Source organism: Corvus moneduloides, chromosome 11 (genome assembly GCF_009650955.1).
Source record: "Corvus moneduloides isolate bCorMon1 chromosome 11, bCorMon1.pri, whole genome shotgun sequence".
Classification (NCBI taxonomy): domain Eukaryota; kingdom Metazoa; phylum Chordata; class Aves; order Passeriformes; family Corvidae; genus Corvus; species Corvus moneduloides.
The window spans coordinates 18,586,063-18,605,230 of NC_045486.1; the positions used below are offsets into that span (position 1 = coordinate 18,586,063).

A 19,168-nucleotide genomic window follows, 5' to 3' on the forward strand; every position below is an offset into this window, starting at 1 on the left:
GTCACAGGAATAATATGTAGCTTTTTAAAAATTTATTTTTGGACTCTCTGGGGCTTCAGCATGTCCTGAAAATGAGAAAATTGGGGATAAATGCTTTTCAGACTGTATTAACCTTTACAAAATGGGTTTGACTGCATTGCTTTTTTTATTCCTGTAAATGACTGATGGGTATATTGTCCCTTAAGAATAGCTGCCCTCTCGATAGATATCCTTTCTGATGAAATAGATTAAACGTACTTGGACAAAGTGTGCAACCTGATTGCATTTCTAATTAGTTTTTTAGTGAAATACCCAACTTACAAGGCCACAGTCATTCAAAATTTATTAAAACCAGTAACTCTATTTTAATTTTTCAAAATGAATTTAACTATCACTTCCAGCAATGGTTCCATGAGTAATGTGCCAGCATTTTTGTAAAACTAGAAGCCAAAAAACCCTCTCTACTCTGTCCCATCCTTATTTCAGTCAGACTGGGAATTAACTTGTGTTGGATGTTGATGAAAATGCACAACTGGAACAGCATTTAGGGGGCTGTGGTTCAGCCTTTAATTCAAGTTCCCTTACTGAATGTTCTTTACTGTGTAACTGAGATTATTTAAAAGAAAATTTAAATTCAAAAGGTTATCTTCTGTTTGGCATTCAGGCACCCACTACTGCTATAATTTGAGATGAAGAGGGGCAGTTTTGGCTGCTGTAAAATCCAGGCCTGTCAGACCTTGGCTTTCTATCCTCTTGATGAGGAGAGTTGGATGCAGCACCAAGGTGCTGTCTGGATTTCATGTTGTCACCATCATTTTCTCGAAGGATTTGTTGAAAGAGCATTTTCTATGTACCCACAGACTAAACCAGGCCACCTTAGATTATAATTACAATGTAGGACTAGTTCCTGTCATCAGTGTTCAAAGTTGGTATAAGCTGAAAATTTAGAAGTTGCTGTAACCAATAAATCAGTACAATTTATAATGAGGATTCCAAACTATTGTAGCTCATCCTTCTGGCAGTGGATGTAATATTTCTTTTCTTGCAGACTGATAGAAAAGACTCTGTAGTTTGTATTTAAATATTGGCTTTGAAATGGTTTTTTTTTTTCTTTCTTTCAAACCTTTCTAACTTAAAGTTCTCCTTCAGTAACTCCTGAAACATTTACCTCTAACTGTTGCCAAGTTTCTAATGTTAAAGACATTGTGCAGTTCTGACATTGTTTGCATAAGATGTGCAGCACTTGGTGTAGTGGAAAAATGAGCATCAGTGGAAGGAAAGCAGTGATGGAAGACAGGGACTTCAAAGAAGCCAAACCTTTTGTTCTGGCATCTTCTCACCATTGAAGAATTCAGATGTTGTAATAAAGAGCTTGATGTGTGGTTGAAGGTATTATTTTCCTGACTTCCATCACTTAAGCTGTTAGTTCTTGCTGGAAATGCCACCCACAACACATTTGCTGGGAGTGAAGTTAAAGTGTGAGTTTTGCACACACTCCCTGCAGCTCCTGTGTGAGCCCAAATGTCTTCTGTGTCAGTCGAGCACATCAATCTTTGGAGAAGCTTTTGATCCTGGTCATTTTCATCTTTGACCACAAAATTGTTTCCCACCTGTGGAAAGGTGAGACGTGATCAGGAATGATGCCTGTTTGTGTCAGAAACCCTGAGGCTGTGCAGGGGATGGGCTGTGGATCCCATCTGCAATAGAAAGCAAATGTTTATTTTACTAACCTTGTCATTTTTGCTCAGATGAGGAATCTGAGTCTGTAGCAGGGCAACAGAATTTTAAATCATAACAGAACTGTAGAGCAGTGGCAAAAACCCAGTGAGTCCTTTTTCCTCCTTTTGCTGTTTATTTTTTCTAGGAAGTCTCATAGGACATTTTCTTTCTTAGTTTGTTAATATTAATACATTTCATCTGAACAGTTTCAAATGCATGGTGTGTGTAGATTTTTTTCATTTTTTTCTTTTCTTTAGTATCACCATGCAGTTGTAACTCTTCCTTTTGAGTCATCAGTCACACTTTTCTTGCTGGGGAATCGTGAATACAAATGAGATCCTCCCTCTAGTAACAATTGTGATATGTACAGCAACCTGGAGTCACTAGATGGCAACATTTCCCGAGGAAAAATCCAAGTTAGTGGCATTGCCTACAGCAGGAGGTGAAAAAAATTGCTGCAGGGCTAGCCTTGTGTTTGTCTAATTTAGAGAAGGTTTTATTACTGTCTGTTATCAGACATGGTTGAGGATTAGAAGTGAATTTGGAGGCTTGTTCACTGGATTTTGATGGCTTATGTTCTGCTGCACCTTAATTTTGCTGTTTCCTCTTTGAGCCTCTTGTGCAGAGATTGCTGATGATGCCATGAATGCAGAGGTACCTTTTCAGTTCCACTGAAGGGTCACTGAAAGCTTATTTTTTGCTTCAAGGCAAAGCTTAGGAAATAAACATCCCAAATGTCAGTTCACTAAGCAACTCCAGCACTGTTTTCTTGGGCAGCTGATAAATCTGTGACGTGAGCAGTGTGTTGAATGTCTGCCACTGTCACGGGAATGCAAATGTATTTATATATGTGGATTGAAATGGATCCTGAATGTGGATTGAGATGGATCCTGGGTGCTGATGCCCTACAAAAGTACTTTGTGACAGTAAATGTTAGAATATTCCCAAGGAAATTGTGTGGAGAGAAGTGGAAGCTTCACTTCTCCCTGGCTTCGGGCTGCAGGGATTGTTGATAAGATAAGGAATTTTAACAGCAATTAGCAGGGTGCCTGGGTCCTACAAGGGAGATAGAGCAGGGTTTTTAGTGGGAGCGTGGGCCAGAACTGGAGGTCAGGGCTGCGCCGCTGTGTCCGGGTGACGGGGATGCGTCTGCAGCAGCATTGCAGTCACACCACAACGTGGTGGTTGCCATGGGAACCAGGAGAAAAGAGGGAAGAGAAACATTGGGAGATCAAAATGATTGAAAGCCCCTGTTCATTTAGCCCCTGTAAGCTGCGCATTAACAGAAAATGCAGCGGTGGAGATAGCCCAGGCTTGTGTGGGGTGCGTGGGGTTGCACCATTCCAGCAGCTTTCCCAGGCTGAGGAGCAGAGGCTGCTGCAGTGGAAATTCTGCCTGGCACACACTGACCTTTCCTCCCTTCCCCTCTCCTCCCTCCTGCCTCCCCCCATGTTTAATTAGGTCCATGATATAGATTGGCGCTAATTAAAGTGTCAAAAGGGCATGAATAGTTGCTTATTTTATCTCCTTGAATTAAAAACCATTAAAAATCAATTTGAGGGCATGTTGAAGGAGGCTTGTTATTAGAGTAAATTAACATAATGGAATTTAAGCCTTTGTCTTCTAAGGGTTGGTTAATGTTTAAAAAAGAAAGCCAAATTCTACACCTAAAATAAACCCCCCAGTTGGTATGCTAGGAATTTAAATAAATCTGTACATATTCAGTTAGATGACAGAGAATAACTACTTCATCACATTTGGTGTTGCCGGTAACAACTCAGCTGTCTTCTGGAAGAGTAACTTTCTCTTTTCCAGACTTAAAACTGATTCCTGATTTCAGGTGGCACTTAAAAAGTTACCAGCTTGCCAAAGGACAGGACAGATCTGGGACCATCCTCTCGGAACCAAAGCTGTATTAAGAGTTCTTTATCTGGTATTAGGTCCCCTACATCACACTACTCAAGGTATTGTTTTGTGTATCAGCTTTATAGTCTTAACTCCTTTAATTAGCAATTATGAAGTAAATCATACCCAATACCTAAAGGTGCTGTGGTTTTGCAGAGAATATTGTGAATAAAGTTAACTGGTGAGAAGAACGATGAAGAGTGAGAAAGGATTAGTCTGTCTTTATGCAGTATCTTAAACAGCTTTTAATGATGATAAAACACGAGGCTTGTGCAGGGGCAGTGTTTTATTTTGGCAGTGCTGTTTGTGTTTACAGAAAAGAGGGATGGTGCTGCTTTGAGACAGTTCCTGCACCCTGTGACTGGGGCACGGTGAGGCAGCTGAGAGCACATCTGAGCTCTCAGATGGAATAATAAGCTGAGTTCACTATTTGCAATTGTGTTATGAGCACAAGAAATATGCTTCAAAATATATATACAGAAAAGGAACAGATGTCTTAATCCTTTTAATAAGTTTTCTTCTGGATTATGTAATAATTTAGAATATTTTTTTATTTGCATCCTGTACATTTTTCCTCTGGAGACAAGTCAGAAAGCAAATTTATTTATTTTAATTGATGCTGTTCCTTGAGTATTTATTGGTGCTGGGCTCAGCCCATGGTAGCTCACTGTCAGCAGACCCAATCCTGCTCTGGGATTGAAGGTGGTCTCTAATTGCCATTTTCAAATCCATGCCCACATTGCTCATGTGACTTGGGTGCTGAGTGGTGCATAGACTTAGAAAGCAAAGTAGATGGTTCCTGTTGTAATAAGTTAATAAATGTTGTTAAAAGGCTGGGTTTTGCTGTGCTCTTCATGGGGTTTTTTGGCTTGTCAAATGGAATTTTTATTTTAGACACTAAGAAAATGAGTAGCTACCAAGAAAGGATGTGGGAGTTGACTGTGCAGAGGACTTAGCAATGCATGAATTTAGCAAAACCCCACATCTGCTTCAAAAATAGGAACAGTCAGTCAAAAATGGACACGGAAATTTGCAGCAAATGAATAATTTTTATTATCTCTAACTTGTATGATAGAGTTCTGATGTTGGGAAAGTAAGATAGACATGAGCATTCAAACACGTCGGAGCTGATGTACTTTGATTCAACATCTTCCCAATATATGATTTGGCAAAGCAATATTTATTCCTTTGTGTTATGAAGTTCAGTTCCCTTAGCTTTCCAGCTGCTGCAGTGTCTGCATCCTGAAGTTTATTTAGTGCCCTGTCCTGGGTGCCAAGAGGAGAAATTGCAATTGTCCCACACTGTTCCACACCCATGAATCAAGAGCTCCCTGACCTGCTGAGACAGCAGTCTCCTTAACCTTGCTAAGTGTCAGAGAAAGAAGTATGAAATCCTATCTGTGTCATTTTGCAGAGAAATTTGAAGGTCAAACACATTGTAGGCCAGTTGGGAAATAAAAAAAATCCTGTTTCTCACAGCTCAGTTTGAGGAGCTGCAGCACGATGGCTTCAGGAGAGACGTGGCTGCTTTTGATTTTGCAGCCCCATGGAACTGTTGGGAGCTGGGGCTTGATCTTTTCTGAGATGTGAAGGTGTCCAGTGCCAGTCCAGGGGGCTCTGAACGGGTAGAACTGGGCACCTTCTGGTCACACCCAACTGCAAACTCAGTGGTCATTCAGCAGGAACCTGAGATTTGTGCTTTCAAGCTGAAGGGGGCTCATGATGGATGTGAGATTAAACATGAAAAACATTGCACTGGCATATTGGGAGAGGGTTTTTCATTTATCTTCCAGCTGCTTTGTGTAGATGGAAAAGTAAAAAAATGCTTCCTCAACTAATATATGCCTGTGGCAAGATGGTGTCTTAATGAAAATTTAACAGGTGAGCTATACCAAGAAAATACCTGAGAGTAGGATTAAAAGAAACTAAAAAACCTCTATAAGAACACTAACCTGGAACTGCTGTAAATAAAGATCAGGTGTTAGTAACAGCACCATTGAGGATGCTCTTTTTTCACAGCCTAATCAAATATTTAAGTAGAAGGTACCTCTGATTTTATTTTTTCCCCTTATGATATGTAGGTAAGTGTTAAACTGAGATATCTGGAGCTAAATCGAGTGAGAATAAGTAGAAGAAATGGGCTCCAGACTTGAAGGACTGCGCCTGGCATGGCTGTTCCTGCTCTAGATCCCTTTTCCAGCTTGATCCCGGCTGGAGGCTGTGTCTGCCCTTGGGCAGCACCCATGGGCAGCATCTCTGCAGTGGCAAAACCCAACTGCTTTAAGTAACACTTCCTTTGAGTGATGGGCTCAGAATGTGTGTGAGACACAAACTCTTTCTATTTGATTTGATGGCTGTGTCAGTGTTATTCCTGTGTTGTCCCTCTACAGAGCCATAGATCATTGTTGCAAATGTGGCTCATAGGAGATGAAGTGGTTTGTGTTTTATGTTCCACTGAAAACTGGCAGCAGGGTCAGACAATTTTACCAGAAGAGGTAAATTACATGCTTTCATAGCTCAGAGAGAGAGATCACACCACATACATTTTTGTGGTTAATGTCCACTTTGGGGATAAAATTAATTTTTCATGTGTGTTTTGAGGAGGCAGAGTTGAAACTCTTAGCATTTTAATGTCATTGGGGGATTGTCTCAGCCTCTAGCTATGTTAAATGGGACTAATAATTTCAGCTAATCAGTGTCTAACAACTTCTGAAAAATGGAAACTAGTTTAGGAGTGATGTAAAGAGAAGTTTTCCACATTAGTGGAATGTTGGGCAAATGCTAATGAACTTTGTACAGTTTCCACTTGTGTTTGGAGAGAGGGTCTCCTAAGGTCACCACAGAAAGTTAATAGTAACGAGTCCCACGCTGAACCAAATTGGGAAAGCCTGTATACATTTCTAAATTTCAAAGCAGGGCTACAGATGTCATGTGAAACGTGAGTCACTGAGTTTGTTTAAAATTTTTTTATATTAGATTTTTGTTCAAGAAGTGTTACAGGAGAGACAACTTTGCAGCTGAAAGTAACTCCAGAAATAGCGAGGGAAGCTGTGGAACTTCAGGCTGATATTTGGTGAGGCTTTTAAGGGTAGTTTTTAGCCACTTGAGACAACATTGGCATCACGAAGCCTTTAGATCTCCACATGGCTTCATCATGGGTAAAACTTTTAAAAGCCAGTAGCTTTTCTTTTCATCAATAATTTGCTTTTTTTTTTGTTCACACTTATTTCATAAACCTCCTGCTGCTGGGCCAAATCCTACCTCAATGTGTCATGTGAATCCATTCTTTTAATTTTTCCTGTAAAGGAACCTTTCATCTTTGTTACTCTTGGGACTGATCTGTGATTAAAAATCTTCAAAAAGAAATACTTGACAAGAGGACCAAGAGCTTCAGACAGAAAGATGGAAGAGACCCTCTGTGCTTTGTAGCTTGGCTGCTCCCCCTTTAGAAACTGTGGCTCTCCTAATCCAGCTCAGACTTTGGGAAGGGCCTTTTTAGTTAGACTGGAAAAACAAACCCAGCAAAACTTGCCATGGTTTGCTCAGTAACTGTTCCAGAGCTCCTTTATTGTTGTGAGCTGCTCATTCACAGCTTCTGTGTTTCTGACAGTGTCTTGAGGTTGCTCTTTCTGTGAGTTTCATTTGAGTTTGGTCTTTTTAAATGCACCTTTAGGCAAGAAGGGAGCATATTGTTGACCATAAAACCCATTGCTTTTCGTCATCTGCACGTAATCATTGGATAAATAGTTAATTGTTTACATCCTGAGAAAAAACTAATGGCTCTAATCAAACCACCAGGCCACTTAGCACAACCAGGAACCTTGCAGGGCATGGGGTTCTGGTGTTAACCTTTGGGCTCTAAGACACTTTCACACAATGAAAACTTGTCTTTAACATCTCTCAGTGCCCATTAGTGCTCAAAATGAGGTTTTAGCAAGCATTGATAGGGTTCTGTGGTTGGGGGGCATGTTTTGTTTCTTAACTGGGTAATTCAAAGTGAGATGATCAACAGCTTGGAAAGGATTTTTTGTATGATCTATCAACCTGAGTAATGTGCATGTACCTGGATGCCCACACATAATCCAAAGTGCCTTTTCACGTTATTGCTCCAGGCTTTTCGCTCTTGGGAATATCATTCAACACCAAAATCAGTGGCTGTTCCGTTTTCTATATGTAATTTAAATAGTTGTGTTGTGATCACCCTTAGCCATAATCCTCCACTGTTGGACTGTCCTGAGGACTTTTGGCCATTGTTTCAGCCCTAATGAATCTATTTTATGTGGCACATGTTTTCCTGAGTTACTTTATAGTAAAATAAGCATGGTGTTGTTCACTTCTGTAGCTTACTGGGGATCAGAAGAAGGCACTGTTGTGTTTTTTGGCAGCACCTCCACAGGCCTTGCAGCAGCCAGTGCTGTAACACTGCTTTAAGTCATATCAATGCTGAAATGAACTTTTTTGATGGATGAAATCGAATATGTAACCAATTCTTACCAGCTTTCTTTTAAGTGGAACATAGTGCTGTATTAATCCTTTTGTTATTTTTGGCACAGGGTTCCAGATTTCGTGAGGGAGAAGCGCTTTGGGAACTGGCTGAAGGATGCCCGGGACTGGGCCATCTCTCGGAACCGCTACTGGGGGACCCCCATCCCTCTGTGGGTCAGCGAGGATTTGGAAGAGGTGAGTGAGGAAATGAAAGGTCCCATTGCCAGAAAAGCCTTTCTGTACTTGTTTGCTTATTTTGGTGTATCTTTGGCTGCTGCAGTCTGAAGTTCTATTAACATGTTTTAGCAGCATATCTGTATAACCCATCTGTATGTGTATAATAGGTGACAGATCTGTGCATATTTATGGGTGTGTTTGTGTGCCTGTACAGGTTTGCTTTGCCTTTGCTTGAGAACTGCAGGCAAATTTTCTTGGTTTTTACATTAAAATTAATCTTGCCTTTCCCAGAAGAGTTTGAAGTGATGGCAAATCTAAAGAAAATAATAAATGCAGTGAGAAAATGGCAAGGAGGGGATTTTTCTTATTTTTTTTTTTTTTTGGTAACTCCTTTAAGTCTCCTTTTGAAATTCTGGTGGTTGGTTACCTCAAGCCAAATGAGTTGCTGAAGGCATAAAAGCAAGTCCACCACAGCAGAACAGTGAAGATACATATTTGTAGTGCCACAAATGTGAGTGTAGCAGACTGTAAAAATATGAATCTAGTGGAATGATGAAAATGCATAATGGGAGTGCTAGAAATGAGCTTTGTCAAGTTGTAAGGTACCCTGCATTGATAGCACGATGCAGAGGGCATGAGTGCACACACAATTTTGATGGTTTTAAAGCTCTTTCTGAAGGCAAAATGGGTTAGGGGGTTTTTGTGTGTTGTTTTCCTTGTTATTTCTATTTATTATTTGCGTTGGGTTCGTTCCATTAGACACATGTGATAAGCCTTCCTCATGCTGGAGGTAGAAAATGGTAATCAGGGTCAGGATGTCCATGGAAGGTAAATACTGGTGGCAGCATCCCAAACCTTTATTTTTATCTCTCTTGATTTGAAAAAGTTTTAATTTTCATTTTAGACCTGAAAGACCTGGAGTAGGAAAACATCTGCTAGAGAAGTATTTTATGATCTTAAACTTGCTATTGCTTAGATGTGCACCATAAAGCATTTTTTATTTCCTTTTCACTGGGAATCTTGGGAGATAGAGGGAGGGAGATACTCCTGCAATTAGGATTTAAGTATCTAAGAAAGCCTTGGCATTGGATTCTATTTATGCTGAGAGTGTGTTTGTAAATTACTGACAAACCAAGTGCTTCTGTCTCTCATATAACAGTTAGAGTTTAGTTTGAAGACTGACAATTTATACACACTTTTTTCACGTTCATCCAACATTTCTAAGCCCCTTTTTTGATATAACAATTTTTTTTTTAGGTAATAAAAAGGCTTTCAGTTTTGTGCCTGGGTATTTCATTCTACAGCTGAAAAGGATTGTGTAAAGGTTTCATTACTTCCACTTCCTGCCTCTAATAATATTGCATTTTCTGTCCAGTCTCCCCATATCTGTATTCCTGTGTGTACAGATTTTTTTTGCTTTTCTAGGTTTGATTTGTTAGTTTTTAATAACAAAATTATGTCTAACTTGGAAGATTGACCTTTCCTTTGAAAAGAGCTGCAAATACTCCTCAGGGCTCGGTGTTCTGAATAATGATGGAAATACCAACAGGTCTATTATTTCTATCCATAGATGTTACACATTTGTTTGCTCCAGTCTGAATATTGTGCTTTAACAGCTGAGTACAGCTTCTGAACCAAGCTAAATTTCAAGTTAGGTTTCTTTTTTTTTTTTTTTTTTTAAAATATTCACTCTCTTTTTATGCTTGTGAGATACAGCTTGAAAAACAAATACTACTGGAACTGATGTGGAACTTAAAGCTTAGGTGACATCTGCTCTCCCAGTAATGATATTCCCTCAGAATTCCCAGTTCTACTGCAGCCTGGTGCCGTGTGGGATTGCAGAGCAGCCTCTTCATGTCTTGCTCTCAGAAGAACACTTTGTTGCACACGATTATGCTTTGCATATTAAAACCTGGAGAAGTAATAGCAATTCCTTATTTAATATACAGCAAGGTGAATTAATTGGTATTAAAGTGAATTTTATTACAAATCAATAACTGGTTTCGCAGAGTTTTATTTTAGTTTTCTTTTAGCATAATTATCAGGTAGAGACACATAATGGAAGTTAAGTTTTGAAGCTTGTGTTTATTGCCATATTTTTGCAGACAGTTTATCATTTTAAGCTTTCAAATTCCAGTGATTTCCTCAGTGGAGGAACACATCTCATTTGGATTAGATAATAAAATTTTTAATATAACACCCAAGTTGGTAAAGCAGACGTGGGCTCATTTTATAGGACTTGCATACAAATTACAGAGTTCACTATTCAGTGATGTTGTGGAAGTTCTCTGATTGTTTCCTGGCCTGTCACTCATGGTAACCCTGCCCTAGGCTGGCTGCCCTCAGTCTTGCCCAGCAGAGTGAGAGGGCTCTGGCTCTGCTCTCCTGAGGGTGAGGGAACCTCTCCAGGTGCATTTTTGGGCTGCTTTGAGGCTGCATTAGGCCACTTCTGGCCGACTGTGGCAGTCATTTCTTCTCTATTTAATATTCATGAGATGCTTTCTGGAAATCCCAGAATGTCTTGCTGACACACTATGCGGGCTTCTTCCTTTCTGTGGGCACTCCTTACTCTTCAGTTGAGGTACTGAACAGAGCTGAAATGGCAAACCCACAAAAACAAGCATTTTTATTTAGGAGGGACTGCAGGGCTCTGCCACAGGAACATCGAGTTCCACAAATGCTGCTGGGGGTGGCTTTCTCTTCCTACTGATGTAGTTAATCCTGGATCTAATGTTCATTTTGTTAGCAGGGGTTAACTTTGACCTCTGGTTTCACGTTGGGTCTTGGAGGTGCTGAAACAGGGTTGAGCAGCCCCCAGTCCCCATCTGTTTGTTGCAGTCTTTGCTGCTGTGCAGTGTTGGTAGAGCTGGTTTTGTAGCTGATGTGAACCATAACATGGAAGAGGAGCTAATGCCTGGTAGGGAGAGGGCCCAGGCTGTGAGAGCAGCCATGGCTCCCGAAGGGATGCTCCAGAGCAGAAGCTTTAATTGGAGAGCACAAGCCTGTGTGTTCCTTGCAGAAACGAGTGGGTGCGGCCTAATGAGGGATGGAATTCGATTAGCATCTGTTTGCTGCATTCTCCCCTTGCCTTTCAGTATCTAATGAGCTCCCCTTGGGACAGAGGGGCTCCTTCCTTCTGCCTTGGATAGAGGCAGTCTTATTCAGTGGGGGGAGATCTGTGTTCCTCTGAGGGTTGGTGGATTTTTCATGTGAACTTTGGTTTATTTCTTCCGTGAGTGATTTCTGGGTGCAGTTCTGCATCAATATTCAGGATTTTACTTTAGCATTGAAGTACTTGTTCAAAAAGCACCAAGTAATGAGCAGCTTTTCTCCCAGAGCTTAGTGTCAAAGTGTATTCAGATATAAAGGTTAGTGAAGGTAAAGTAATTGGTGTATCCAAGGGCATTTTTTACCCATTTCTCTATTAATACCTTTTCTTCCTCCAGCAGTGCTGAACTAAGCACCTGCTGCTGCTCACTTGAGCCTGTGTGTTTGCTTATGGGGCCACACGAATGAAGAGTAGATCTCAGTTAAAAATAGTTTGTTGATGAAGATGTATTTTTACCTGGGATCAATCTCCCAGTGTAGTTTGTGTGCATTCTGCAGGCTGTTGTACCTGGCTGGTGGAATCATTGTCTTGCCTCACTTCCTTTCAGAAAAAAAGACAGATAAGTAATGAAAATTTGCATTTCCAAAGTACTTTAACAGTAGAAGATGGTGATTAGTAGTGCAGATCAGCACTTGAATCAGACTGGGAAAATCATGTCTTAAAACCCAAATCAGACTGAGTTTCTGTCTTCTCTGTAATTCATGACAGTTTTTTGGAGTTAAATGCACCAAAACCTTTTAGTTAGTCACAATTTCCATGTGTATACATATGCATATGTTTAAGACTAGCTATAGGAATTGAGCACTGCTCTGATTTTTTGTATCTTGAGAGCAACTTAGAAAGTTATTTCATATGAAAAATGTCTGGCCTATTTACAGCTTCATTATGGTGCTACATTTAACTCCTTCCCTGTCAGATCTGTCAAACCCTGGGGTTTTTCCATGGCACTTCTAAATGGGGCTGATGGCATGTGGGACAGCATCTCCAAAATCCAGGCCTGTACTGCAGCTTGTGGCTCGTGAGTCCTGGCAGATGAGAGAGGCCACAGGGCTGTGGGAGGGCTCAACTTGACTAAAAACTAAAGCAAAGAAAGCTTTGCTTTTCTGCTTCTCTCATAGAGTTTTTCAGAATCATTGTTTCATGATGGCAGTGCAAGTCTGGTGTGGAAATTAGCATTTTTCTTAAGAGTTTGATGCAACAAAACCAAGAAAATTCTTTCTTAGCAACCTCTTTGGTAGCTGTGACACTTTCTTCACTTTAAATAAAAAGCATAATAATTAAATAAAAATGTACAATTTAATGTACCTGGGATGGAACACTTATGGATAATGAGCTGCTTACTTTAGGGGAGGAGCCTGGGATCTGAAACTCCTATTTGTATAAAAGTCAGTCATTGAATTTTCAGGGGTTGTTGGTTGTGGCTTGTTTGAAGAAGCCCCCCTGCCCCCAAAATCCCACATTTTTTGGTAACCTGCCAAGATTCTGCTGCTTCCAAGTCTCCAGTTCTTGTAACATGAGTTGTATTAAATCAGAGCAGTGGTCTCTAACATCATTTAGTGCTGTGTTAGATTTAGGAAGGAGATCCTTGCACAAAATTTTTATTGTTTTTTCAGCTCTGTCAGCTACTGCTGGAGATTCTGACTGACCTATAGGTCTTCTGTCTGATGTTAGAAAAAAAATTGCTACTGTGTGCAAATAACTGGCTAAATTTCCTGAATTTCTTAAACAGGTGGTTTGTGTTGGTTCAGTGGCAGAACTGGAAGAGCTGTGTGGAGTGAAAGTCACAGATCTCCATCGAGAAAGGTGGGTCAGAGACCCTTCACTGGGTATTAGAAATAGATGAGCAGACATAAAAAAAAATTGGGTTTTTTTCCCAAACAGATTTAGAGAAAATAGAAAAGTTGTAACAGGACTTGTGATTAAGACATATAAATTCCATTTTTTTTCTGTCTTGAACACTGTTAATATAAAAATTACAGAGATTGCGCAAAGGAAATGCTGAGCTTTTTGAAGAGTCATTAAAACAAAAGCCAAAACTGCTGTCATCCTAATCTACCAGCATAACATGAACCTCTCCTAACTGTTGGTTTTGTGTGGGGTTCCTGGGTGGTTTTGTCCCCACAGCGTTGACCAGCTGAGCATCCCGTCGCGCTGTGGGAAGGGCTCCCTGCGCCGCGTGCCCGAGGTGTTTGACTGCTGGTTTGAGAGTGGCAGCATGCCCTATGCCCAGGTGCACTACCCCTTTGAGAGCAAGAGGGAGCTCGAGGATGCTTTCCCTGCTGACTTCATCGCTGAGGGCATCGACCAGACACGAGGATGGTAATTTTCTGCCACTTTGTTATGTGAGGTTATTGCCTTGTGTCTAACATTGCAATGCTTAAATATACTTTCATAATTGATATATTTATTTAACAGCGTTTTATAATAGTTAATGCATTTATTTCAGTACTTTTATATCTTTAATGCTATGCAGGTAAGTGTATAATTAGTTTTTTAAACTAAAACATGAGGTAGCCTAAAGCTTGGTGACAAAAAAGTTGTTGTAGGAATACAGTGTTAGCAAGAAATCTTCCCAGCTCTTGTGGAAAACATCATTAGGTAACAGGGCACATCTTTGGCCTGGTACGGAAAAATCAGCTGAATTATCACAGAACTGGAGTTACCTTCTAGAGACAGAGCTGCAACTGAGTCAGCTGAAATGGAAGGCAGTGTTTTGAATATTTCAAGCCAATGCATAGCCTGGTAATTTTTATCCCAAGACTAAATCTGAATTTTGGGTTTATAGGAGTGCAGAAAAAAATTAAGTCAGACATTATGTTGTTAACAATTTACAGCTTACAAAAAAAATTTTCACATTTCTTAGCTGTAAACTTCATCTGCTTCTTTCGCTCTGGATAATTACTTTTCCATCATTGGTGAAAATTTTTCTCTGATTTTCTGTGGTTAATGTTCTCATACATACTTGTATGCCTACATACAGTTGTAGTTTTAGCATTGCAGAGTATTTAGTCCATGTTTGAAGTTTGAGGTTGACTGCGAAAATGGACAGATTAAGATGAATTCTTGTGTTTTCTGGATTAGTGAGTTTCACTGTGTCCAAGCAGAACTTTTCCATCCAGTAACTTGAGAGGTATTAGAGCTAAATGAATTCCTCTGGAATACAGCTGGCACTTCCCTTTGCCCACTCCTCTACTCCCCCAACAAACCAAGAAACCAGAGCAGGCAGGATGCCAAATACAACTAAATTTATGATTGCAGTGAAATGTCTTCACTTTTCAACCCCTTAATTGTGTTGCAAAAATTAGCTACTACCTCAGTATACAATCAGATACTGTTGGGTAGCAAAAGGAGGATAAAAACTTAATTTTTCCTCTTTAATATCTGGAAAAAAATTAGAAAATAGTGCTTTTTTTTTCTTTTTTAATGGAAGAACTCAGGATAAAGACATTTGGTGTGAGCCCTCAGACTTGTGTGCCCTAGTCAGGGTACAAGAGGAGACTTCCCTTTTGCAGTCTGGGGTAGATTCCTTTTTGCTCTTAACATCACTATAAGAGTTCCTGGGAGTCTTACCCAGAGCCAGGTGTGTTTCACCTGTCTGTGGTGGGAAATCAAAACAGCTGCCTCAATTCCTGCTGCTCCCACCTTTCCCAGGTGCTCCTGGCTGTTAATGAGCCAGGGCTTTGCTAGCAGCAAGTGTTGTGTGATTTGGAGTAGAGCACTTCTGATTTGTGAGAGACAGAAGGAATTAAGGTGTGAGGTCTAAGAGAACAACAAGCAGGTGAGTTCTGAAGTGTTGAGAGCACAGGATGTGATTTGTATTTGGCACATCCTGTATGAAGTGTGAAGATTGAGAATGGGGATTGGTTTTGTGTCAGGTCAGAGACTGCAGCTGCTGTGAAGTGAGGACTGGGAGGTGGGGAAAGGCTCACAAGGTGGAGGTCTGGTGGCTTCTGGTTCACTCCACGGAGGAGAAAAAATCAAGAGAGAAAAGGGGAAAATTAATGTAACAAAAGTGATTGTCCAGGAAAGAGGTATTTTTGATGACTTTCTGGATGGAGAGAGAACCAGCTGAATTATATTTGTTAAAGCCACAGGACAAAACCTTAGAGTAGCTGGGTTGCAAGACTGGCAGTCCAGGCAGACTGGTAGGAAAGGCTCTGTCTCTGTAGAGGGAAATGCAGCAAGATTTATGGTCGTGGTCAGAATGTGGTGGCCCACAGGGAATTCACAGCTGGAGGGTTTTGGTATGAACCACAGGATCATGAATTTACCCACAGCTGTTCAAGAAAAAAGGGAGAAAAGATTTCCCTCCCTGTTTTCTCCTAAGTGGAAAGTAGAGCAAAGGAGTAAACTTCTGTCCCTGTCATGGCTTTTTTACTGTTGTTTGACTGCCAGCTGTTTATCTGCAAGGACATACCTAGAAACAGACTGAGATTTGGTGAACAGAAGGTAAAGCAGCAGAGAAATTGAGGAAGTTTCCAGGAACCAAGTGTGTCTGTGGACAAGATATTTCTAAAACAAGGTGCAGAAAGACATTCCTTTAAAATATTCAGAGTGAATGAGGTGAGTTTTAAAAGCACAACCTGAGGAAGAATCAGAAGAGTTCCATCAGAATATGTGGATCACAGGTTCTTGGAGACAGTCTTGTAGCTGTCATCAGCTAAGGCACCTCATGCTGAGGCTCTTTGGGTTTGACAATTTGAACATAAAATCTGTGATGTATCCTTGGATGCATTTTTTCAGTGCCCACAGTCTGCCTGTACAATTTTCATAATACAGGGAATTAGGAAACATTTTTCAATATTGCCTAAAGAATACTGAAATCTCTCCTAGTTGGTTCTGCTTTGTGCTTTTTACCTGCAAATTTGGGTCCTCTAGTATGAGAATTTGTGACCAGTTTGCAGAAAGTCCTGGGAGTTTGTCAACTTCTTAGCAGTTCTTCCTTAGTACTTACTGTGTTTGTAATGAACTACCAGCCCTGTAGGCTTGAGGTGTCACTCATCTGAGTAAATACTCAGATATTTGTGTTTAGGGGTTTTCTTAAGGACGTTAAAGATCAAAACAGGGATTTTGAGTGCAAAAGTTTGTGTGCAGGTGGAGGAGTATTGGTTAAAATTCATGAAATTAGACTGTAGTTTAATAAAGAGAATTTGTATCCTACAGTGTGAGTTGAGGTGATTTTGAGAGTTAAGGGCCTGTCTGAGATAAGCATCAGAGTTGTCATGGAAGTCACTGAATAAATGCACGCAGCAACCTCTGCAGAGGACCCTCAAGTGTCAGAATAATGCTTTTGCAATTATAGGCTGCTTTTTGATAAAAACAACTTTGGAACATACAGATGGATTTTTTTTTTTTCTTTCCCCCTCTGGAGTGTTTCTCCACTAAATCTTCATGCAAGTATGTAGTTCTGAGACATAACCTCCTGTGCCTTGTTACAGCTTTTTTATGATCACCTTCTCTTTGAAGGTTGCTACGTAGTTGTCAGTGTGATGCCTGCTTTGAACCAGGAGAGCTGTGGCCACCCTCCAGTTACCTTCTTAAAAGTAATTACCAACAGTGCAGTTCCAGCAGCTCACACATCCCTCCTTTGGTGATGGCTTTGGCTCCCGAGTGTGAAATTATCACATCATCCTGCACTTCCACTTAATTTCCCAGATATAATCATAGATCAGCCTTGTGAACAACAGGTGCCTGTGCTTGCTCCAGCACTGATTTCCAAAGTGTCTCAGTTTATAGAGTGGTTGTAACACATCAAATAGAATGGGGAGGGAAACTGCTGCTGCCCTTTGTTGTGGGAACATTCTCTTTATTTCCTAGTGTGGCTGATTTAAGCAGGTACCCACAACCTCCTGATCAAACCTTTGGCTGGACTGGAAGGAGGCTCCTCCCCTTTTTGATAACTTGCTTTTATACTTTTGTACTGTGTTCCATTGCCTGTCAGGCTGAAGAATACACAATTAACACACACAAGTGTGCTGGTCCTGTGTGCCATGTTTGGTCCTGACCTATCCCCTGCTCACAGGTTTGCAGTGAGCAAGTAGGAAACTTGTTCAGGGGCAGAATTCCCTTTTTTGTACTAAGGAGGAAAAATGCTGCAATTTTCTTCCTCATGATCTTCCTAATGCTTCCTGTTAGAATTTTTCTGCCTTCCTAGAGTAGTAGATCCCAGCTGAGCAAACAGCCTGATAATGCTACAAATAGGAAGATCTACTTTCAATAAGCTCCTCTTCTGACTTTTTGCCACATAAATGTTCCCCATACTTAAAATTTATCTTTGCTGGAGGAGAGCACCATAATGAAACATTAATTTTTTAATGAAGACATGCAGGCTTTAGCTTGGTGTATTTATAAAGTCACGTTTATGTTGTCTCTTGTTTCAGGTTCTACACTTTGCTGGTGCTGTCCACTGCTCTTTTTGGGAGGCCTGCTTTCAAGAATGTCATTGTGAATGGCCTCGTCCTTGCCAGGTTGGTGTCAATCAGCTCCTTCCTGAGCAGGTTTTTAGTCAAAAAATGTTTCAGATAAGTCCTGCAAGTTGTAAATGGAATGTGAAATGGACTTCGGAGCTGTTAAGACTTGCCAGGGTGGTATCAGTGCTGCAGGAGATAAGAGGCACCTGAGAGTGAGAGGCTCACACATCCCAGCTGCCTGCTGCACTGGGTTCTTTCCAGCAGGATTAGTCCTGCCTTGAGAGAGAAAATGAACAACAAGAATAGGAAAGAAATTACACCTATTATGCAGAGCAAAAGGGATGATAAATGTAGCTTTAGATGTAATTTTAAGTTAATTATATTTGTTTCCCTTTATTTTCGAATGAAGCTTTGCTAGTGGGCTGGAGGGATTGATTCAAAACAAGTGCCTGTTCCCTCAGCTTTGGTAGGAAGGACAGATTTCCTGCTTAGATTTGAGACTTGGGAGCCTCTTGGGTTGGGTTTTGGTTTTTTTCAGTTTATTCTGTGGGCTCAACAACCCTACAGAAACGATGTGCCAATATATAGATACATATAATTATGTCTGTGCCGCCAGGAACATACTAGGAGAGAAAAATTGAGCTGGATTTGAAGGGCCTTTTTTCTTTATCCATGTTTTACAAGAGTTCTGGGAATTGATACCTATGTTCTGATATTTTCTAGTGATGGCCAAAAAATGAGCAAAAGGAAGAAGAATTACCCTGATCCGATGCACATTATAAACAGTTACGGAGCTGATGCACTCAGGTGGGATTCCTTTGGTGGATGGTCACTGGGATGTGTTGGCTCCCTGCTCATGGCAGATCCATACCAAGAGGCTGCTTGTGGGGGTTTGACAATTAGCAGCAGGAAGAAAGTTAATTTTAGAAGCTTCTAGACCGCAGTGACAGCCAAGTAGTGTAAATAAAATATTTGATAACAATACTACAAGGTGACTGTTAAGTTCTTGTCTTAGAGAAGGGTCTCTGCATAATGCACAAAACATTTGTTTGCTGTTTGCACTATACATTTTGTAGAGAGAAAGTGCTTTGTTTTTGTTGATCTAAGTATGTAATTTGCACCTAGTAGTAGTAGTAGTAGCAGCACCAGAAGAGCAGAAGTGGAGCAGCCTAGTGTGTGTAGATAAATTGTCCTGGTCAAACAGAGATTAAACACAGTTCAAGTGGTTCATTAAAATTACAAGAACATATAAAGTAATTACACAGTCACTTGGTGCCCTGCCTTGGTGCACTGACTACATGCATCAACTGGTACCTTGAGGTAAAGGCACAATAAACACATTTTAATAACTGCAGGAATGCAGTGCTTGGGCATTTCTCTAGAG

At 40.6% G+C, this 19,168-nt stretch overlaps 1 protein-coding gene across 4 annotated transcripts in view; it reads left to right on the forward strand.

The window, feature by feature from the left end:
* IARS1 (isoleucyl-tRNA synthetase 1) overlaps window positions 1-19,168 on the forward strand; it is an 89,173-nt gene that overhangs the window by 38,140 nt on the left and 31,865 nt on the right. For all 4 annotated transcript variants that reach the window (XM_032120649.1, XM_032120647.1, XM_032120645.1 and 1 more), the window contains exons 15-19: window positions 8,157-8,283; window positions 13,104-13,177; window positions 13,499-13,693; window positions 17,755-17,841; window positions 18,508-18,591. In XM_032120649.1, the coding sequence (XP_031976540.1) occupies window positions 8,157-8,283; window positions 13,104-13,177; window positions 13,499-13,693; window positions 17,755-17,841; window positions 18,508-18,591 (567 nt within the window). The remainder of the gene's footprint in view (window positions 1-8,156; window positions 8,284-13,103; window positions 13,178-13,498; window positions 13,694-17,754; window positions 17,842-18,507; window positions 18,592-19,168) is intronic.